This window comes from Bubalus bubalis, chromosome 7, assembly GCF_019923935.1.
Source record: "Bubalus bubalis isolate 160015118507 breed Murrah chromosome 7, NDDB_SH_1, whole genome shotgun sequence".
Lineage (NCBI taxonomy): Eukaryota > Metazoa > Chordata > Mammalia > Artiodactyla > Bovidae > Bubalus > Bubalus bubalis.
In genome coordinates this window covers 95,899,917-95,923,268 of record NC_059163.1, presented here as the reverse complement: position 1 = coordinate 95,923,268, position 23,352 = coordinate 95,899,917, and the positions used below count along the sequence as shown (strand labels likewise).

The following is a 23,352-nucleotide window of genomic DNA, read 5'->3' as shown; positions in this document are numbered from 1 at the left end:
ATGGGTATTTTAAGAAGGTAATTAGAAACAAAGAAAAGTTTGAGTTCTTTACGCCAAGGTGTATGTATGTGTATACGTGTTTCACAGCGCTTGCTTACAAATCTTAGAAAATAATAGTTCCTCAGTTCAGTTCAGTCACTCAGTCACGTCTGACTCTGTGACCCCATGGACTGTAGCACGCCAGGCTTCCCTGTTCATCACCAATCCCCAGAGCTTGCTCAAATTCATGTCCATCGAGTTGATGATGCCATCCAACAATCTCATGCTACCTAAAGATATTTTGAATGGAACTTATCAAGTGTTTACCATATGTTAAGCATACACCATGAATTTATAAATCTACCTCATATGTACAGACCTGCCTGAGAGAAGACACGCTACTTACAGAAACACATTTAAATTTTACTCTTTATCTTGTTAACATCATTCCATTTACAAATATAATTTCTTTCTTCACTACATATCTGTTCAGTAGACTTGTTGCTGTCACTAAACTAGTGTTTTTCAAACTTTTTTGACTGCAACCAAGTTAGAAATACATTTCACACAGCAGCCTAGAACATGCACACACATTTATGTGTACATACATAATTAAAACAGAAGCTTAACAATATGTGCTCTTACTACATGTGATGTACTCATATATTTTCTCCTCCACTCTAATCTATTCTACTTTCTAAAAATCCTGGCCATAAGCCAACACATTGGTCTCATATACCACCAATGTGCTATCTACAAGTTCATGCCATACAAATAACACATACATGTGAAGAGCATCACATGAGGAAAACTGAAAACCACTCCACATCATAACACATTTAACAACAGATAGATAGCAGCCTTATATAGAAGATCCAATATTTATAGCCTTTGGAATTTTAAAGGCTGGTGTTCTCCATTTTGCTATTCAGGAGTGAAAATTAGAGCATACAACATATTTAGGGTTTGTTAGAAGATTCCACATCTCACTTCGCATCCATCTATGTAGAACTGAGAATTTTATCTCTTTTACTTGTTTTTGACTCCATTAAAACCAACCTTGATCTCATTTAACCTATAAATAAGACATTTACCATAGAGAAGTCTTCCCCCAGCAGTTATTTTTCTGCCACTGATTCACTGTCACTCATAAATCATCATTTCCACACAATTAAACTTATAGAGTCTATTATTCTTTAAAAAATTCATTTCATCTCCTTTCACTCTGTAAAGTTTTGGAGAAAATGTATCTTCTCTGGAACTTGCCAGATTTGCTGAACTATACAGAAATGCCCATGACTCTTCCTGATCTATAAATTTATCCCTTTCTTCTCTCATCCTACTTGATCTCTATCCTTTTGATACAATCAATCATTCAGAGGTTTTTGGTTTTGTGTTTTTTTTTAAGTCCTTGAGCAAGAAACAGCACTTTCAGCCCAGTTTCCCCGATAGTTTGACACTTTTGTTCATTTGCTCCAGAATGTCCTCTGAAACATGAATTTAGATGAAAATGACACCCAAATAGGATCCCATTTTCCACCCATCTTGGATGTCTTCTTTCACTTACACTCTGAAATTATTCTACCAAATGTTTCAAAGGCATAAGTAAATATAATAACATCATCTAAAACACAATCTGTTTTTCCTTGTCTCTGAGTCAGCTGCCACTCCACTGAACTTGAGACTTAGCTCTGACTTCCAAACTAAATATACTAAGTCAAATATGAAAACATTATCTTCCCCTCTTTATAGTTTCCATTCTCCGCGAAACTTCTATAACTGCTGAAGCAAAGCAGACATCCATATCCTGTCTTTACAAAACTCCTTCTAGATACTGCATTGCAGCCTGCTTGCATATTTCTTTCTCCCTTGTTTTTAAAGCTTTCTTGGATAGTATTTCAAATACTTTAGGATTTAACATTATTTTCTCCCAGAAAACCACCAGGCTTTTCTATTATTGCTCACTTTTTCATTTCATAAATGCTCTCTTCTTAATATGAGAAAAAGCTCTACAGTCAGTTTATTTTTTAATCTCAAAATGTTTATCTACCTGTTTAATTTCCTACACTCACACACATACATACACACATGCCCCTATCTTCCGAACAAGAGTAACTCTACAATTTTTCAGTATTTGTTAAATACAATCTCCAATCAGAATTTGTGATAAGCATTTAACCATTTCTTACAATGATTTTCCTAAACTCACTAATGCACATTTAGAACATCTCCCTGTGTGTGCCCAAATAAAGAAAATAATAGCTGAACAAAGGTACTGAGTTGGTAAAGTGAAACACACACTCACTCACACACACACACAATCTTATTAAAAGATATAGAAATTAATGGTAGTAGTGTACCTTTGGTGAGAAAGGAGGAAGAGCACTAAATTATCTAAATTGGCTCACCTTTGTCACCATGGTGACAAAGGTCACTAGGTAACCTGTGCAGATTTCCCAGGCTTTTGACAATACAGGTACAAGAACAAGGGAAACTTGTCTATCAGGTTTATCCCCTTCCAAGTGAAATCAAGCCAGAGCTTTGGTGAACTGCATGATTAAAACAAATATTCAGAAAACTCAAAATCACAAAATAATCTATCTAGGCTTTAATTGCTGATAACTACAAATAACTTGCTGGTGTACGGAATTATCTGTAAATATAATCATCTTCTCTACTTTTTATTGATGACTTTAAATTAGGAATGAGAAATCATATAGCATCTTTCAGGATGCAGAGAATATGAACCTACATACAGTATCAAAGAGTTGTAATGAAGGTTGATATTGTTATGTCCATTTCACAGTTGAGGAAATGTTCAGAGAAGTTATGCTGATGGAGCTAACATTGTTCCACGGGTAAGTTACCTGAAACTGGTAGCTCCTGCCACCACCTATCATCTAAATGTGGCCACGTGGCCCAAATACAAATTTAATTATGAAAGAAATGAAAAGCCAAGAAACTAGTAGTATATTTTCTAAATAGAATTTATATTTGGTTTTATATCAGCCAAAGAAATTTATCTTTAGTCATTAGTTTTCTGAAAAAGCAGTTGTTTGCTTTGCCACTTTCTTTTGAATGAGAAACATACCATGAAATAAAGAGGTTAAATATAAAAAAACAGAAACAGATTTCACAGGCTCACTCTCATATCTGGCTTTGGATGCTCATGTTCTTGAAATAAATTAAGAGAAACCCCTAAAGTTTCACAGAGGAAAAAATATTTTTCCTAATGTTTTAGAGTAGAAGTTAACAAGCCTGCTGGGATCCTTTTAGCCCCTGCAGAGCTAAGTCTTCAACATTATTAAATGGCTGTCGCATCTGAAGCATGGTGCAACATAACTCAATAAACAACAGAAAACATATGATGCCGGATGGAGGCAGGCTTTTCGATTACCCTGCAGAATAATTCAATTTCAGGACAGGTGTTTGCATGTGATGGAACAAGATGTGACTGAGGGATAAAACCACCCATGTGCCCCTCCTCCAATAATTTGAAACTGCTAAGGATAACAGCATAAATGCTCAATGAAAAAAGTATGTTAAGAATGAACAGAAGCACTGCAGGACAGATAAAGAAATTAAATTATATATACACAAAATCCTCACAACTTATACCAATCCCACCAAAAAAGTACTTTCTTAAAAACAAGTTTTTAAAAAAAAAAAACAAACAAACACTTTTTCTAGGGTGTTCTACTTTCCCAGCCAAGATCATCTGATATTTTAATCAGTGACTAAAAAAATCACACTTATAAAATGACTTTACCATTACTTTGGGTTCATTATTAGTTTTTAAAAACTAATCTAAAAATAAGAGAAAACTAAAAGAGAAGTAGTCCTTTCTCCAACTTGCATATTTACATGGGCCTTTCAATAAATCCTGAATTTAACCTATTGATTTAAGTAGTGATTTTTATATATGATGAATGAATTTATTTTAAAATTTTGTATAATTTGAATAAAAATAAACATAAGAAACTGAGCATATCCAAGCTTGTGAAATGTTTGGATAGCAGGACATTTTGTTATGTTTTTCCAAAGCAAAAATAAAAACTGAATTGTTTTCTAGTAAAAGTAAACTAATACAAGACCAATCTGACCAACTCAGATTGAACAGTAAGTTCTAGGAGCACCAACTACTTCAGAAGAGATGTTTTAAAGACACACTAAAACCTATTCCTGGGGAAAACTCCAATAATGTTTTATGTTTATATCCAGAAGGAATATTCTACCAGCGTCTTCACAGTCACCCCGACATAGATCTTCAGTCTCCAACTGTGTACTCTAGAGTAAATACGGATGAAACACCCATCACTTCTGACACACCTTTCAATTTTCAGTCTTACAGACTATTTTATAAATTGTCCTGTATTTGTCAATCTGTAAGTCTGAACTGTGCCAAAATCTTAACTATTCACCCAGAAAAACAGTTGACTAACAAAAATATGCAACAATGCTTCAGTAATCAATTAATTAAAAAGTTTAAAAATCAAGTAATTTTTATCTACTTCATCACCAGATACACTTTCCATTCTTGTTTAAAATATCCAAATATTTTTATATGATTAAAGTCTAAAGTTTGTTTTTGTTCTTATCGGCTTCTGATTTTTAAAAAATTTTGCTTGGTGCTGACTGAATTTCAAACATTCTTATAGGATAATTTACAAATGCTTTTAATTTTTTTCATTTTACTATTCCTAATTGCCATCCAAAAGATTGCTTAGAATTTACATGATGCTTGGATAGGAAAGGGAATTATTTTCATTTAGGAATTATTTAAAAATGTGTGATTCTTTTAAAAACAACTTTGACTACCTTGTATTAAATCTAGTGATGGAAAGAGAATCTCATTGGACTTGTATAATACTTTGCTGCCTGGGCTACAAATCTATTTTCTGACTTCAGCCAAAGCTGAACTTTTCTGTGCTTTTTTCTTAACATTTATGAAATTCTGGATCTTTTCTCTATGTTGTTTCTATACTACATTCCAGTGTTAATATATTATCATTTTGTTTGAATTTATTGAAAAATTTCTTCTTTCCTTTTAATAGTTATATATTTACATTTTCCAATCAAAAAAATTTTTGTTTTTATACTGGCATGGTTCTGACTCTTCAATCTGAAAACCCATTTTTGAATTATGATATAAAATGATAAACCACTATGTATCACAATTTAAGATATGAAACATTCATATTTTACCTCTAGTTTTTGTTTGGTCATCAACTTCAAGAACTTATACGACATGTTTAATCGGTGACCAGTTTCACTATTTAACCATACAGATTCTGAATCTGAGTAACACAACTATTTTATGTGTGTGCCTACAGGCCTGGCGTGTTACAGTTCATGGGTTCCACCTTAGGAGCTTGACCTGACTTGTGGGAAATAATTTAGGGCCTGTACATTCAGCAGATAATTGAAAATAGATAAAAGAAAAGAGAGGGAAAAAAGACTGTCTTGCTCCTGACTTTCCAGCTTCTTTCACTCTAACATGCCTCTTCTAAGTCCCTTGTCCAGCTCAGGGAAAGCATCCGTGGCGGTGGCCTTGGTGCTGTGTACCCAGCAGCCAGGAGTGGGGGCAGGGAACACTCCTGAGGCCCTGCTGACTAATGTAATTCCATAAATCAGCTAATGGGAGAGAAACCAGATCTGTGTGGTCTCTAATGCTGTCCCACGGAGATCAATCATGTCACCTGAACAATGTTCAGGGACTAAGAGAGGCTGGGGTGGCCCACGGGACGACTTTCTCCCTTGAGTAAGATTAGGCTGAGAGATTTTTAAAAGTTAGATCTTAGTATAAGAAATGTAACTGCTGTGAATATGAAAACTAAAGGAATACCTTTGTATGAGATTACTTTTGTATGAGACAAAGGTCTATCATAGAACTTATCATGATATATAAGTTTTAAAAAATATTTGAGAACTTAATATTAACCATTTAGGATACAAGCTTTTAAGAGAAGTTTTGCCACACAAGGGCATACAGCATGACTGCTTTGAATAATCAGTGATAATTTTTTAGTACAGCAATTGATTGAACGAAGAGTGTTATACGCAACTATATAGATCACAATAACACCAAAAAGCTAAATTTATTTTATGTGCATTTTTATCATATGAAATACTATAAAGCAGTGATTTTGTAAATAAATTTTTAAGGAATTAAGATGCCCTTCACCTGAGACTTATCAGGAAAATGTGGAAATAAGTAAAGCAATTTTAAAAGGAATGCCAGAGAGGAGGCTTTAAAAAATGTGGGCAAGAGGCCCAACACACCCATGTGAATCTGTCTTAATTTCAGTTTACTCACCCTGAAAATCTGATTATGCCTCCAGTCCTTGGCATGAGAATAAGTCAAAGGAAAGAAGAGCATGTGGGACTTGAAGTGATAAATACTAGTATCAGCAATGACTATAGTCCAGATATTAATTTAAAGCCAATAAATATTAGCTACTGAACTTACACCTGAAATCCACAGGTAATATCCATAATGAATCTCCAAATTACTATCCTCAGCTCCGGAGTCTATCTGACATCTAAAACATCTCCACAGATGATGATAAGTTACAGAAACCAAATTAGAGAGGGAGGCAGGTCAGCAGGGGGACTTTGCACCATCCTGCAACCACTGTTTCAGCTCTGGTTCAGTCCTGTAAACCCTGCCACTCTGACATGCTTCCAGCTGGTTTCCTACAACCGTAACTGTGTGGTTACACATGTGCTTGAGGCAATCATGCTGCCTTTCCTTTTAAAAGTGACCTAGATAGAATCTTAGCCCATTAATTTTTTTTTTTTTGCTTTCTTTCTGCCAAATTGCATTCCACTAATAATCTTAGCCTTGAACCAAGAACAATTCTCTGGTAGGAAAGGGTATATAGGTAGGAGAACATCTTCAGAGAGCTCTACAAAGAGAGAAGTATGTTTCCCCTCTCAACTACCTCCCACTTTCCGAAGATCAATAGAAACTTTTTCCATGTGAATTTTTAAAAAGAAGAAAAGGTAATACTATGGAATTTTGTGATTAAAAAAAAAGCTAAGGAACGTAAAGATCACAAGAAGTTTTTGCGAAAGCTATCAAAAGGAAGAAAAAAGAAACTTACGAAGTTTGTTTAGACTAATAAACCAGTATAGAAACTTGTGCAGAAAACCTACCGGTATTCACATTAAACTTGTTCAGAGAGGTTGCTTCCTAAATAAATCAGAATTATTCAGTGGTCCTACCTACTACATACAATAAATTGGAATGCAGGCAGTACATAGGTCTAGCTAAAGATGAAGTCCACTTAACCACAGCAAATCTATAATTCTAGATTCTATAACTCTAGATGCTATAGTTCAAGGGTAAAAAAATTAAAGCCAGGTAGTGCTCATCGACTAAGCATTAACAGAAGATTTAAGTATGAACTGAATTTTAATTTCCCATGGGCCTTGGAGACCTTAAGAAGTTATAATAAATTAATCCAGAGAAGATATTTCAAAGCTAAAAACAAATTTTTTCCACCTAAGAAAACACATGATCCATGTCTTTATGATTGCTACTATCTTTGCTTAAGAAGAGTTGCCAAAGGCAATGTAATAAACCACCCTAGAATAAAGTCAAACTTTCAGCAGACATGGGTTCTCTTATAAGGAGGAATAAATGCAATATTTTGATGGAATTGATCATAATCAATGATGATATCAACATATATTTGTTTGAGGAGAATTACAAAGTGCTATTTGCTTTGATTTATATCAATAAAACTTAAAAAAATCTGTATCTTATTTACATCCAAACCTGCAAAGATCTTTAAGTCTCCTTTCAAAGGCCAGTCCTTCTTGGAGAAAACTCCTATGCAGGTTTCCCTCTGATGAGAACTTGTGAGAACCACTCTCAGCCTACAGTCCAGCCCATAGAATATTCCCTAATGCTAAATCCATCACCTATATATGAGCATTTAGCCATCAACTCTGTGCATTATATCAAGAGGCTAAATATGATTATCTGTCCATATTTCATTACTAAGTATATCACCAAAGCCATTTACTTCTGATTTTCCGTTTTCTCCCTTTTGTTGTGATCAGGTCACTGTATGAAATTTCCACCAAATACATCAATCTTTTTGTTTAACATAACCGAAAGCCTAATTTAACAAGTACTTTAGTGATTATCTGTACATTGTTTTAAGCACACATAGGAAAAGAAACTGTCATTGACCATATAGTGTATCAACCAAAACAGTGCTTGATGTGTAGAACGATTTTGTGACCACATAGTGGTTACTTTGTTAAACACAGAACCCCAAGTTTATATTTTTTGTAACTGAGTTTTAGGAATCCTTAGTTTCTAAACTATGTAAATAAAATAATTCTTAAATAAAATTACCATCTCACCTGCTACAAATTGTCATCTCTCCTTAAAAAAACTGCAAGTGGTGTTCAGTTTTCTCTACTATTTCCCCTTTCTGAAAAAATACCAACTATGCAGAAAATAAAATGGAAAACAGAAAAATTTTGTCATGGTAAGGAAAAAAAATTAGAAGAGTGTAGAAAATCCCCTTTTGAATTCATGCATGTTAGTTTCAATGATCACTCTGTGTGTGTTTGTGTGTGTGTGTGTGTGTGTGTGTGTGAGTGTAAAAGGGAATGTAGGCTTGTGTGCCACAAACTGTGTCCTCAGTTACAACTGGGTCACTAATAGGTCTCTCTTGCCCAGTATAAGTATATAGAATGTGATGTATCCGACCCTTTGGGCAGAGATGCTTTTAAAAATAATAATAAGAGGGAAGGGGGCATTTTAAACCACTGAGGGTAATTTTTGACCATATTGAATGTGAAACTTCTAATTTTTCAAACCAATTACATTAGTTTTCCTCCTAGAGCTAAAAAAAAAAAAAAGGAGGGGGCGCCCTTCCGCATCTGGAGGGCGGTTCCAGGCGAAGTGCAGGTGGGGAGGGGACGAGGAGAGGCCATGCCCTCCGCAAACCACCACCAACTGTATCTTACAACCTGAATGAAGCTTCAGGGAAAGGGGACTGCATCTTGAAGCCAGACAAGAAGCCCTGGAGGGGAGAGGAGAGGGGAGTGAGGAGGGAAGGGGGGAGACTGGGAAACAAGAAATCATCTCCTCTGACCTCTAGCGAAGTGCCAGGTTTTTTCTTTAGCTCTTCACATTTCCTAAATTTGCAGATCTGGTGTCCCGTTTTGCGGTTCCTGCAACTGCTGCAGACGCCACAGTTGATGAGCCTCTTGCAGGGCACGCAGACCCCACACCTTTTCCTCTTCTTCTTGGCCGGGTTGGCTCCGCCAGCTCCCCCTGAGGATGACGAGGAGGAGGAGGAATGGTTCTGCGGGCAGTCTGCCAGGTTGGCAATTTGAAACGCACTGTCTGTGACGGCTGCTGAGGCTGCTGCGGGGGAGTGAAGGGCTGTCATGACGATGACCCCTGGAGGTAATGAGATGCCCCCTAAAGCCGGGATAGCGGAAAAAGTCCCCACGCGCTCGGGGAGATTCATTATCTCTGCTTCAGCAGCGCCGCATTTGAGCTTGTTCATGCATTCCCCCGCCAAAGGTCTGCAGTGTTCAGGGGATAAGGTGGAGAGGAAATTAGTATTTGCCATTTGCAACGATGGCTCTGGCGGGCAGCCAGCTTTCCCCAGCCTCTGGGAGTCGTTTCGGTGGTGCATGCTGGTCCTGCCGCCGCCACCGCCGCCGCTGCCGCCACCGCCGCCGCCACCGCCACCGCCACCGCCGGCGGGGAGGATCGCCGAGGAGGAGGCGGAGGAGGAGGCAGCGGCGGCGGAGGATTTCCTGCCGCCCCCACCGCCCCCGCCGCCGCCCCCACCGCCGCCGCCGCCTCCCCCGCCGCCGCCCCCGCCCCCGCCGCTGCCCCAGAGCATGGCGGTGGCGGCGGCGGCGGTGGCCGCGTTGTCGCAGTTCCAGGGGGACATGCCGATGCGCGCGGCGGCCGCGGCAGCAGCGGCGCTGCTGGGGAAGATGGGGGTGGTGATGCGCGCGATCTTGGCGGCCTGCGGGAAGGCGCCCCCGTTGGTCTTGTAGAAGGAGGTGGCAAAGGAGCGGTAGCGCTCCATCTCCGAGTTGTAATCCACAAGGCTGTTCAGGGACCCCTCGGGCAGGTGGCTTTCCTTGGGCAAGCCCGGGGCCTCCGGGCTCGGCCCGGGCTCCACGCAGACATTGGTGTTCATGGTGCAAGGGGGAAAGAAGGGGTGCAGGGTGGAAGTGGGGACCGTCTGGTCCGACACCTGGGTGGGGAAGGGGGGGAGGTGGGGGGGAGGGAAGGGGGTGATGGTGATGTTGGGGTGGGGGCCGAGGCGGGAGGGGAAAGTGGGTCCAGGTGGGGAGAGCAAGGTGAGGACTGCTTTATTCCTCTCTGGGGCGCATTTCCACAGACGGTGAATTCCCAGGCAGCGTCTTCCTTTGCATTATCCTCCAACTGTTACAACTAAAATAAAGAAAGTCATTCCAACGAGCTGCACGAGGAAAAAGATAAAAAAATAAACAGCCTCCCTCACTACCCCACCGCCGACACAGAAAGCTCCCACATTCTTCGTCAGGTCGTTTGCATAACAATCATCAAGACGTGACACCCCCCCCTCATTCCCATCCTTCCCCCACGCTCCCAACCCCGATCCCTCCCTCCCCAAAGCACACCACGGCTCCTCCCCCCTATTCTTATAACCCTCCTGAGAAAATGTATTAATAGCCAGGATACCCAGGGTAGAGGAAAGACGGGGGTGACAAATGCCGAGGGAAAAGGGCAATTGGAGTGCTAAAGACATGCAAATCAGGGGTGGGAGGGCGATACTACCTATAAGCAGAGGGCATTTAAACACTATGAAATGTGTGAACAAGTGCTGCCTGGGCATGCAAATGCTCTAAAGTAGAAAACAGCTATGGCCCTATGAGGAACAGGAAATTAGCAAATGAAGTACTGAGAAAGTCTACAATACATCCGAGTATAAACTGTAAGCAAACACAATACAACTGAGAGCTAAGAGACTGCCCACATACAATCTGAACTAAAGAGGCAGGGAAAAAAGAACTACCAGCTGCCACAGTGTCCTTCTGTGTCTGCGGTCATTAGTTTGAATCCCAGCACAGCTGGCTCTGTTAGGGTCTTAATTCAATGGACCAAGGACAGGTCTCAATTGTACAAGCCATTTGGTGGTGGGGCATGGAGGGGGTAAGAGAGTGGTATTCTACTTGTTTAAAAGAAAGAAAGAAAAGAAAGATGGACTAGATTAAAAAAAAATTTTTTTTTTAAATAATGCAAACCGTGTCCTAGGTTTCAAACCAAGTGCCTGTAGTCACTTTAAGAATATTCCCAATAATTCCTAATGGAGACTCCAGCCTCTTCCCAAGACAAGAGGAAAGCATGGACTTTGAGGCTGTCTTCAGTCACTGATTTTTACATTGAGTAAAAGTAGGAGGACATCATTTAAGGTGTTCCATGAAGAAATATTCATTAAGATGGTTTTTTTCTTTAGCTCTGTTTAAGAGGAAAGTTTAATATTAACTGGGTATTTGCATTCATCTCTTTGCTTAGAGGGCATTATTATGCTTAGGCAGAGGTATTTTAGTTGTTTATTACAGGGGGTGAGGTGCATCAGAGCCTTTTGAGAAGTAAAGCAAAAATGTAAAGTGTATATTAACCTAAAAAACCAGTTTCTTTGTTTCCAGATATTTTTTTTGGCGGGGGGAGGTGGGGGGACATAGATATCTTTTTGTGACATCTTCTGAAACCCACATACTGGTCTAGAATGTGGAGTTCAGGGAATATCAAATGGGGGCCCAGCAGTCTCAGTCTCAAATATTCAGTTCAAAATGGATATCAATTATAGCAATTATGCTTATAATTAGATTAATGAGCCATTTATGCCCAAACTCCAAGTGCAAAAACTTCAAGTCCTGATGAGAAGGCGCCCTAAAAAAAAGAGAGGTTTATGTAAACAAATCCCTATTAGGCAAAGTAAATCAAGATAAGGAACCTCACCCCAGGCTGGATTAGAAGCTAGCAGGCATCTTTCAATCACAGCAAGTCCCTAATCACTCAGGAACCACCTCTGTGGTTTCGCATTAGGGAAAACTGCTCCCTTCAGAGGTCTGAAGGCAATACAAAGGGTGCCCCCAAAATGCTCCTGGCTAAATATTCTTGATGCTGGGAAGGTGATGGGGGAAGACACAGCAAGAATATGCATATAGCTTCAGTTTCTGCGAATCACATTGTAACTGCAAGACCATAATAACTGCTACTCAGTAAAAACTAGTTATGCCAACCATGCATTAGCTACCAGCGCATTGAGTGGAGGGAAAAATTTCAACATTTTAGTCTTTTGACCTTGTTCCAAATAAAGAAATCATTTAATGTCCCTTTTTCGGAGTATTAGAGTGGTGTCTCCAAACAGAAGCTTTCCTTATTACCATCACCCCCCCCCTTCCTCCCTCAAGGTTTAATGCCACCAGAAACTGTAGAAAATGATTGTGCCCAGTATCCAGGTCATTATTGTTTAATCAATGCATCTCTGGAGCATGAAAAAGGTACCTAAGCCACAGCTATTGTTTGGATTTTCTTTAAAAAACAAAATAAAACACACACAAATAACTATAGTCATATTCCAAAGCTAAATTAGACATCATACTTCATGATCCTGTTTTGCCTTTAAACAATGTGACTGTACATGCCTAATATTGTATGTCTGGTCTACCAGAGACACAGAGATCAAAGGTCATATTTAACATTCAGGAGGAGGGGCGGGTGCAGATTAATTAATAAATTAATATAGCGACGCCTTTCATCGCTGGAGTCCAGCATTAATAATCTACTTTTACAATCCCAACGGACAGCAAACATTTAAGAGCAAAAAGCCAGAGAAAGAGAAAGAACAATCACTTACCAGTCTCTTTTTATTTGGGGAGCCTTAGAATTTGCAGACGCTGCCAGTCTGCCTTTAATTAGTTGCACATCACCCCCTAACACAAAGAAACACAAATCCAGATGTGTCTTGGCAGCTCCCAATTACAACTTTAATACTTGTAAACAAACTGTTGGGGAGGGGGGGATAAATAAATATGCGGATCAAAAAAAATATATACCTGTAAATGGCTTTTTTTTTTTCTTGTTGAAGAGAGAAGGAGGAGGAGATGGTGTTAGTGGTGGGGGTGGAAGGAGGAGGAGGTGGGGGGGAGGAGGAAAGAGCCGAGTGTGAGTGTATGTGTGAGAGCGCGGGGCTGTTCTCGGTGGTCTCTCCTCTCCCAGCGCGTTGCTCTCCGTCCGTCTCCAGTCGCTGTGTGCGAGGGAGGGAGGGAGCCGGGGAGTCTCTCCTCTCTCTCCCTCTCTCTCCCCCTCTCTCTCCCCTCTCTCTCTCTCTCTCTCCTCTCAGTCTCTTCTCTCTCCTCTCTCCGTCTCCCCCCCCTTCTCTCTCTCTGTTTGTGTGTGTGCCTGTGTGCGGCTGCTGGGGGAGGGGAGCGGGAGAGAAAGGCGAAGGAGGAGGTGGGAGGCTGGGGGCGGAGGCGGGGGCGGGGGTGGTCGGCGCCGAGGTGAGGAGGACGCAGGGACGCGGACACCTACTGATGATTGGCTGCAAATTACACGGGGAACAAGAGGCGCACGCGGGCCGGCGCTCCCCTTCACAAATCCTCTCCTCGCCGGAGGAGCCACGTTTCCCGGCTCGCCTGCTGCTCGCCCTTCCTCCTCGCGCCTGGCTCTCCGGCTCAGCCGCCCAGCACAGAGGGCTGTTGATTATTTTCTTTTACTCTCGGAGATAATTGTTTGGAAGGGATGGAAAGAGGGCGTTTCCGCCACTCTCTCTCTCTCACTCTGCGTGTGTGTGGGGGTGTGTGTGTGTGTGCGTGTGCATGTGCGGGTGTGTGTGTAAATAAACTTGTCTGGGTTTTCTGGCTGGGTAGAGAAAGCAGTACAAGAAACAGAAAAGGTCGTGTTTGTTTGAAAAATACTCTTATTTCACACTCTGCCGCATGGCTTTTAAATAATACTACTGATGTACCCAAGAAGACTTTAAAAATCATGATCATTTAAATCTTTAAGGGAAAATGGATCGGTGTTCTGGTTGTCCAGCTCTTCTAAATATTAGTATGCCAGAATGTTTAAAAAAAAACAGAGTGAGCTTGACCGAGCTCAAAATCAATCTCTTTCTCTCTCCTCATCCCCCACATTCTTTTACTGTTCCATCTGACTGTTCCAATGATTAAATCTGATTTGTAACTTATCCTATTTTTAATTCCAAACTTTACTTAAACAAAAACTACTTTTATAGCTACATTAATCTAGTATGACTTCTTGACACTTGGGGAAAATAGTAATTGAAAGATAAATCTTTTTACCACAGGTCAAAAATAAATAAAACTCACTCATAAATGCAGCTATGAATTAACTTCTTCACTGCTGCCTTAAAGCACATGAGATATTCCTGGCTACATGCTATCGCACTACTGAAGTATGTTCATATTTATATGAAACATATAAAATATGAATCTTTTGGATAGTTTTAAAGAAAAATGGTTGATAACAAGGTACAAAAGTAGGAAAGAAAAAAGTTCAGATTATTTAAATTGATCTTATAAAGTTCTCTTTTAAAATTAAAACTGTACTCTAGAATACAATAATATAGTTTCAGAGAAAGACGAAAAGTATGATAATGAGCTGTTTCTTTTACAATAACAAAATGCTGAAAAGATATTTTAAAGCACTTTGTGTTTGAATTTTCAAGATTGACCTTGACCATATAAAGATTCTGCCAACTCTGGAAGACTGATTATTGATAAGTTGTTACCAACTGTGGTGTACATAAATGAAGGTGCTGTACCAAGAGTGGACAACTACTGAAATGGGGGCAGCTTGTTTTCTGACTCATTAACAAGTATGTTTTGTAATTTAAAAAGATAGAATAAATTTGGCTATAAAATCAATCAAACCAGTGACTTGGTATTTATAGACAAAATAACTAGACGGTTATTAGTAATTATTATTCAAGTTAATTGACATTTTTATACTTTTATTGATGCTTTGTGAAAGCAAAGAAGAGAATTTTGCATTTGATTTTTTTTTTGAACTGAACATCATGGTAAGTGTATCAGCAAAATGTAGGCACTTTTTAATGAGTACCTATACTCATTATACTGGAAAAATGATAGATTCTCAGACATCTTTTCAAAATATTTAAAATATCGATGTTTTGAAATTTGTAAATAAACGATTTTTAAAATCAAAGATTCCATATATATGCACTAACATCCTATATTTGCATGTATATGGAATCTGGAACAATGGTGTTGATGAACCTATTTGCAGGGAAGGAATGGAGACAAGACACAAAGAATGGACTTTTGGACATGGTGGGAGAGTGGGATGAATGGAGAAAGTAGCATCAATATATATATACAGTGTCATGTGTTTAAGATGGATAGGTGGTGAGAAGTTGCTGTATAGTACAGGGAGCCCAGTCTGGTGCTCTGTGATGACCTGGAGAGATGCGGGGTGGGAGGGAGGCTCCAGAGACAGGGGATATATGTATAATTATGACTGATTCCATTGTTGTATGGCAGAAACCAACACATTATTAAAATTAAAAATACAAAAATCAAATAAAGATATCATGCTTTCTTATGCCAAACTTGCTTTCCTTTTCAGAATGCCTCAAGCTCTCTTTCAAAATGAAAACAAATGAGAGAAAATAAGCTCTAAATTCCAAAGAATTTTACTTTCTAGATTATAATGGGAAAACTCAGAACGCTTAGCCTTTATCATTAATACAAGTGACTATTAATGACCCATCTGTGTCAGACACTGTAGGGAGTAATTTGCAGTTTACTTTGTCCTTGAAATAACCCTGAGGTAGTTATTATTATTTTCAGTGGAAATAATAAGCCTGTAGATATCAGATAACTCAGGTCAAAAGGTTAGTATGTCCATGCAGTCACAGAGAGTTGGACACAACTTAGTGACTGAACAACAACAACAAGGCTGAAATTGGTACCCAATCCTGAATCTCCAAAGTTTTGTGCTTATAACCTCCACTCTGCTGCTAAGTCACTTCAGTCGTGTCCGACTCTGTGCGATCCCATAGACGACAGCCCACCAGGCTCCCCCGTCCCTGGGATTCTCCAGGCAAGAACACTGGAGTGGGTTGCCATTTCCTTCTCCAATGCATGAAAGTGAAAAGTGAAAGTGAAGTCGCTCAGTCGTTCTCAACTCTTAGCGACCCCACGGACTACAGCCTACCAGACTCCTCTGTCCATGGATTTTCCAGGCAAGAGTACTGGAGTGGGGTGCCATTGCCTTCTCCGCTAGTCTCACTATTAACAATTAATTAACCAATAGCCCTCTCTGCATCCTAGAACCTTAGCTTTAATTATGATCACAAGCCCCTCATTTATATGACATACAGAATATATTTTAAACAGTATATCTCCTAGCTCTGATACAACATCCATTTCCTTCCTGCTAGGGAATTGATTACATGCATGTGTGTGCTCAGTCGCTTCAGTCAAGTCTGACTCCTTGTGACCCCAAGGACTATAGTCTACCAGGCTCCTCTTTCTGTGGGATTCTCCAGGCAAGAGAACTGGAATGGCTTGCCATGCTCTCCTTCAGGGGATCTTCCTGATCCGGGGATAGAACCTGCGTCTCCTGTATTGCAGGCTGATTCTTTACGGCTGAGCAGCCATCAGGAAGCATTGAGGGAATTGATGACATCCTTAGCCAAATGTCCACCTGCAATGTGGGATCTGGGTTTGATCCCTGGGTTGGAAATATCCCCTGGAAGGGAAAGGCTACCCACTCCAGTATTCTGGCCTGGAGATTTCCATGGAATATATAGTCCATGGGGTCGCAAAGAGTCAGACATGACTGAGCGACTTTAGCCAAATGTGATAAAGGGCAACATTTCTCTTCTGGTCTAGAATATCTTATATTCTTTATTGTTTATATACGCTAGTTTTAGCACTTGCGTACCTGCCATTTCTCATATTACTCCACATTCTTTTTTGTATTCTTCAGAATAATGTGTCAGAGTTTTTAGGTAAATTGTTGAGAACACTTAGTCCTCTATTAACTTTTCTTTGGAATTCACATTTCTATAAAGTACTAAAACTTAAGGTTCCTTCTCTGCAAAATGTCTGCTACAGCTTCCAGTTTTTTGGAAGTGGTTTGTGCCTTTACTCTGCTTTGTATGTTTTGTGATCTGCAGTAGAAGTTTGGGTGTTTCACTGATATCTTCATGGGAAAAAATTAACTTGCGTATCACCTGAAAATGTGTCCTGTACTCTGCAGAAATTTTGTGCTGTACTATGAAATATATTTAAAGCATGGCTGCTTTCATCATGGTCAATATTGTCATCATTATCCAGAATCTCTAAAAAGGTAATCTGTTGTAACAAATAGATTTCAAAATGTTTCAATCCAAAAGCCATAGATGTATATTTGTTGTTTAAGTCACAATCCAGGGTGGGAATTGCAGATCAGAGGATGGCTCTCCTCTATGACTGATTCATGGATCTAGTTTCCTTCCATCACAGGACCTTGTCATCCCTGACAGACTACGAATCAACTACATCTAATGAGCAGAAGGCCAAGAATGGGGCATGATCCCTTCTTAAGCATTTCATCTTGAAGTAACCCACAGCACCATGGCTCATTGACAATTGTCAAGAACCAGTCACATGCCGCAGCTAGCTGCAGAGATGGGCTGGACAGTCACTTCCTAGATGCAACTCTATTACTGTGGAGTAGAAAAACAGTTTGGTGGACAGCTGGCAGTTTCCCAGAAGAGTAACACTGGAAGGAGAATAACCCATCAGAGAGGTTAAGTTGGCCCACACAACCCTCAATCGACCATGAGAGTTCAGTTCCCTTGCGAGCATTTTTTGCTGATTACCATCCTTAGAGATTATCATTAAAAGCAGTCTTAATGATTTTGGGAAAAGTTTGGCAACTATGAACAAACTATGTTTTCTTAAATACCTGTAGGACAGCCAAGCTATGGATAAAATAGTCAAACAAAAATTTACTAAAGAATAAAGAAACAGAAGTAACACAAGCAGAGGAAATGCCATAAATCTAAAATAAACTGACTTGGAGATAAATCTTAGGCATTAGCAGCTTGTCTACTGATATTTTCAAAACCCAGAGGTAAGCTTTAATCCCTCCACCAATAATGTGTTCCCTGTTAGTCACAAAATCTACTCAGTGTTCAGGTTAGGTAAAGTGCTTGAAACTCTCTCACCCATCTTAGAACCCAGCTTCCCAATTCCTGTTCATACAGTCTCTGAGGGCTGCCTCTTTCCATAGTAATTAATACTGCAAATAATAATACAATAACTGCCACGTTCACAGGAGGACTAGGCCAATAAAACAATAGGGAATAATGTCTTTAATTCTTCTCTGACTATAGCTACCTCGGATTTTTATCGACCCGTCTTCTTTGCCAGAAATGGAGATCCTTGACATCAGTGATTGTGTCTGATGTCACAATCAGTTTTGTGTCCACCTCATACATCACCTGGCCCACAGAAGGTTCTTACATTCTGTGCCAAGCACACTGAAGAAAGTAGCATACAAAATATGTGGAAGTAAGTTCCCCCGTGGTCTGTAGGATGAAAATGCAAAATTAATAAACTGGCATCCAAAACCCTTCTTTAATTTGTCCCATGTTTTGAATCTCATCTCATGTTACACCTGGCAAGAACTGCCTACTCTAGCAGATCCACTTCTCCCAGAAAATGTTCATCACCTTACCATGATCATACAAACTCTTTGATAAAAAACCATAAACTAAGATGAAGTTATTATTATTTATATGATATATTTTACTTATAATGAACTATTATAATAAAATAATGCTTTTAAATCTCTTAAATGAACTAAAATTTTCTGAGATTTTCTTGGTGACTCAACAAAGGGGAATTTGATGAAATTAATCCTTAAAATCAATATTCTGCACACTTGTTATTTTCTTTCACTTTTAATTAAATATCTATACATCATTATCATAGTGTTGACCTTCATATTCGTAGCTGGCACTCTTAACCTGCCAACCACAGGTCATGTACTTTGAGCTGTTTTCTAGCAATAATAAATTTGTCTTAAGCTATCTATACTCTGTTGCCCTGCCCTCCTAATGACTAACAGGATGCATTTATGGAATGGCTGACCACTGTTAGGGATAAAATCTGTGACTGTTGAGGATAATGAAAATAATGGGTTCACAGGGTTAAACCCATTACCTTGGCCTCATTAGCAGCATATTCTAATCAACTCTGTTAATCAGGACACACATTCACATATTTTTACATACAATTTGGACAGTCTGTACCAAACACTAACTTGGGCGTTAATTTTTAGAATTGTTCTTTGCAAAACTTAATTTGGTCTAGGCCATTTCTTATTTTTTCACTCCTTCTCATTATATAAATTCTCATTTCTATAAAACTATTGGGCTTCCCTGGTGGCTCAACTGGTAAAGAATCCGCCTGCAATGCAGGAGACCTGGGTTCAATCCCTGGGTTCAGAAGATCCCTTGGAGAAGGGAACAGCTACCCACTCCAGGATTCTGGCCTGGAGAATTCCATGGACTGTATAGTCCACGGGGTTGATACTGCATAGCAGGATAATAGGAGTTGTCCCCAAATGCAGAAACCCACACAGATGAAATAACAATAGGCTAAAAATGAAAATCTCTAGAAGAACATTTCTTCCATAAGACTCCTTAATTTGGCTTGATCTTTGTAATATATGAGATTCCTTGTATTTTTCCATAAATATTTGGTATGTTTTGTCCACTGGAGTATTAGAAAACCCAAGCAATAACATTCCAGATTTTTTTCACACGAAATAGTAGGTCAATTTTGGTTTAAAAAAGACAAAAAACAAGTCACAGTGAGTAGCTTCCAGACACTCAAAGATATAAACACAAATTTGCAATTTGAGCCCCAACTTCCTTCTTGCGGGGTTCTCTCTTTCCTCTGCCTGGCAGTATCCAGGCACCCTTCACTGACCTTTCTCCTGGGAATATTTGTCTTAGGCATGGAGCCATCTGTATGCTTTCTTGAAATTTATTAGTATCTCTTAAAGTGGATAAGAGATGATTGTTTCCGATAATTTAGGAACCTGATGAAATTGGCCGTTATGAGTTGACCAGAGAACACTTCCTATAGCTGCGGCAACAAGCGCTGCCGCGGTGTCCTTGCTTCCCAGAGCGCGGTCCAGAACAGGGCAGCGGCATTCCATGTGCTTTCAGGTATTCTCTCTGCACGCAAGTGTTATCTGACAGGGATTTACAGAAAGCTGGAAAGCAAGTGACAGAATCTCCTCTCTCAGTCCCTCTCCTACTCTCAGGAAAAATCCCAAACCCAGTAACTCAGGTAATCACTCTTCTCCTGAGCTCAAAGGTAGAAACTGAATTCATATGCAGAAACTAGGCATCTTATAAATAGGCTTCTGAATCTTCAAATTAACAGATAGGACTTGCCCAGTTATTCAAAACAAACAAAAAACTCAAAGAATTTTAATAATGAAGTTCTTTCTAAAATTAACTTTCTAGAGACATAAAATGAGGCTTATAAAAATCATACTTTTTTAGCTCTGTCGAACAACTTGGAAATTAAATTTATTGTAAACTATTCTCTATTAAATAATGTTAATGGAATTTTTTTGATTTGCCATTTTAAATACAAGAAAGATTTTTCATAAAATGTGATTTTTATTTTTTTCTCCTGAACCTGAGATTTTTGACTTCCAGTGTAACCTGAATGACCCTATTTGCAAAAGCACAAGTTTCTGACATTGCTCTCAAGATTTCAAATCAAAACCAATTTTTTTATGCTTGGTTTTTTTAAAATGTAGGTTTCCATTGTCTGGTTTATCTTCATTTAACTATTCTCAACATAAGGGATTATTATCTTTCTCTGTTGGGAGGAAATATTCAGGATAATATCCCTGAGTTATTAATGTTCAATCCAGGAAGGTTTGTTGTTTTGTATTGTTTTTTATTTTCCCCAGTGCTGACCTTTGTTATGCTGTAGTTATAGCAACAAGAAGAGTTCCTTCTGTCTGTCTGTTGTATTCTTTTTCCAAACTAATGACAGTCTTTTCTAAACTAAAGAAAGCTTTACATGCCCTGATGTCTTGATTTATTGATGCATTTAGCTAAACCAGCAATTTAAATGGAAATATTTTAAACAAATGCAATTAATTGGAATTTGCATATTATAAATGTTTAGAACTATGAATTGTTCATTCATCTAGGCTTTTTTTTTTATATTGTCTTTAAGCTTCCCTAATCAACTTGCAGGTTTAACTTCTCAGTGATCAAATTTATTTATCTTATCATTATATCTTCTTAACCTAAACAGGGAGAGAGAGAGAGAGAGATTGAAAGAGAGAGCTAGAAAAGTCCTTTCCAGGAAAGTAATACATTATAAGAATATGCAGTTTGTCTGCCAAACTGGGCCACACAATCTCACTATGACCTTGGGCATTCTAAGTCTCATTTTACTGATCTGGAATATCAGTTTAATTATAGTAATTACGTATCTCAAGGGTTTGTGAGGTTTAATTAATGTTAGCAACGTGTTGGAGCTATTTAGTAGGACAGTACTATAAAAAGCAAACTACCTGAAAATCACAACTTCCCCCTCCCCATGTAGTACTTAATCTTATACACTCCTTTCTTCTTCAGAGTTAATATCACATTTATTACCTTTCCCCCCCACCCTTCATATCTATATCTATGACCTCTCCTACCTGAATCTTACCTTGGATGACAAATCACCTCTGTCCCACATCTCTCACTTGCACCATCACCTCCAAGAGCGCACACATTCCCAAGTCCAACAGCATCAGAATAACCATGGAATCTGAGTAAGCAGCTGTGGTGATGCGCTCAAATCAGAGTCACAAGCATCTAGTCCATAATTTCAATTTGGGCCTCACACACATGTTGCTTGGGTCCATGGTGTTAAATAAACTGAATTAGACTTCCAGCCTCTTTCAAAACTTGGGAGGTCTGAAAACACTGTGTCTGCTTTCCCTCCTGTAAACAGTAGCTGGAGCTATGATTAGAAATGGGGTCTCTAGTCTGCCCATTCTCTGCACTCCTTATTATCTAACACTTGTCCGCCTAAACATTGGAATTTGCAACCCAGGGCCCCCGAGTACGTTTGTGCTGGCTGTTCACCACACAACAATGCCTGGCCAAATGGACAAGTAGGGACTGGAATCCAGCCCATTGCTCTGCTTGCCAAGCCATGTCCTGGTCTCATTTGCATAAAGGCATTCTAGGGAGCAGAAATGGCCTGGTCAGTATCCCAGCTATAAGTCAATTAAATAGAGCAGTGAATGTCATAGCCACTTTAATTAGCATTAAAATCTGGCATCTGATCTTTGAAATTATATCCTATAACACTATATCTAGACTAAACTTGAAATCATATTCAAGTTTATCCTTACCCCGTTTTTGTGGACCTATTTTCATCCTAAAACACATTCTAATATAAACTATTTTACAAATAGGATGAAAATAATATGAAAATTTTAATTGTGTTAACTCATTGCAACAGAAAACAGGAGCTGTATTTAATTGAAAATTAACAAAATGACTCAAACAGTCATGTATGTTGGATAGTCATAATAATGTTATATTTCTTTCTTTGGGAAAACCTGCTTTTTATAAGAGGAGGCCACTGTTCACACCCTAGTGTCTTTCTGCTAGCTGTTAACACTTTGCAATGGTTGAACTGCTAGGAAGAGCAATTGTTTTTTTTTTAAATCTATTTGTAACTTAGCTCTTTTAAAATGCATGATGATTTGATGGCATTTCCTTTTGAGTGTTTCTATTTTTAAAGCTATTCTATTCCTGTAATGTTGGCTACCTTACATTAGGGAAAACGAAATAATTCTGTTACCCAATGGCTGCAGTAATTGATTACACTTCTTTCCTTACCAAAGTTCAAGTGTCCAAAACTTGAACAATGTCCATTGAAAGCTAATCTCCAGTTATGTTATGGCCACTAATGTACTTCCAAAAGGAATCTGGGTATCTGTGTCTTTTTCACATATAAAACATAATTTTCTTCTTTAACCACAAAGAGAAGGAAAGTTGTCAGATTTCTACCGACTGCAGGTAATAGAAAACGGCTCAAAACTGGCTTGAATGAGGTGGTCCCAGGTTGGGCAGGCTCCAGGCAGGAACAGTCTGAGGCTTCGATGTGTCATGGGTGGTGTAGGTTCTTCCCACTCTTTCACTCCGCCATTCCCATCCTCTTGGCTCTTCCCTCAGGCAGCCTTCCCTCACAGGTACTGTTACAGCAGGTCCAGTCAGCATACCCAGGCACAGAAAGCAATCAAGGAAAGAA

At 39.1% G+C, this 23,352-nt stretch overlaps 1 protein-coding gene and 1 long non-coding RNA gene across 4 annotated transcripts in view; both read right to left on the bottom strand.

Moving 5' to 3' along the window:
* CXXC4 (CXXC finger protein 4) overlaps positions 1 to 14,245 on the bottom strand; it is a 31,271-nt gene extending 17,026 nt beyond the window's left edge. Inside the window, exons 1-3 of one of the 3 annotated variants that reach the window (XM_025290342.3) lie at positions 13,078 to 13,382; positions 12,879 to 12,954; positions 9,099 to 10,426 (exon numbers count right to left, since the gene is read on the bottom strand). In XM_025290342.3, the coding sequence (XP_025146127.2) occupies positions 9,099 to 10,169 (1,071 nt within the window). In that variant the 5' untranslated portion in view covers positions 10,170 to 10,426; positions 12,879 to 12,954; positions 13,078 to 13,382. Of the gene's footprint in view, positions 1 to 2,952; positions 10,427 to 12,878; positions 12,955 to 13,077; positions 13,383 to 13,552 lie in introns of those variants that run through there. The other 2 variants (XM_044946154.2, XM_025290340.3) reach the window with 2 other exon arrangements.
* Positions 14,246 to 21,461: 7,216 nt separating this feature from the next.
* Positions 21,462 to 23,352, bottom strand: part of LOC123334497 — a 42,219-nt gene continuing 40,328 nt past the window's right edge. The window contains exon 3 of the long non-coding RNA XR_006552466.1: positions 21,462 to 23,296. This is a non-coding gene — a long non-coding RNA (uncharacterized LOC123334497). The remainder of the gene's footprint in view (positions 23,297 to 23,352) is intronic.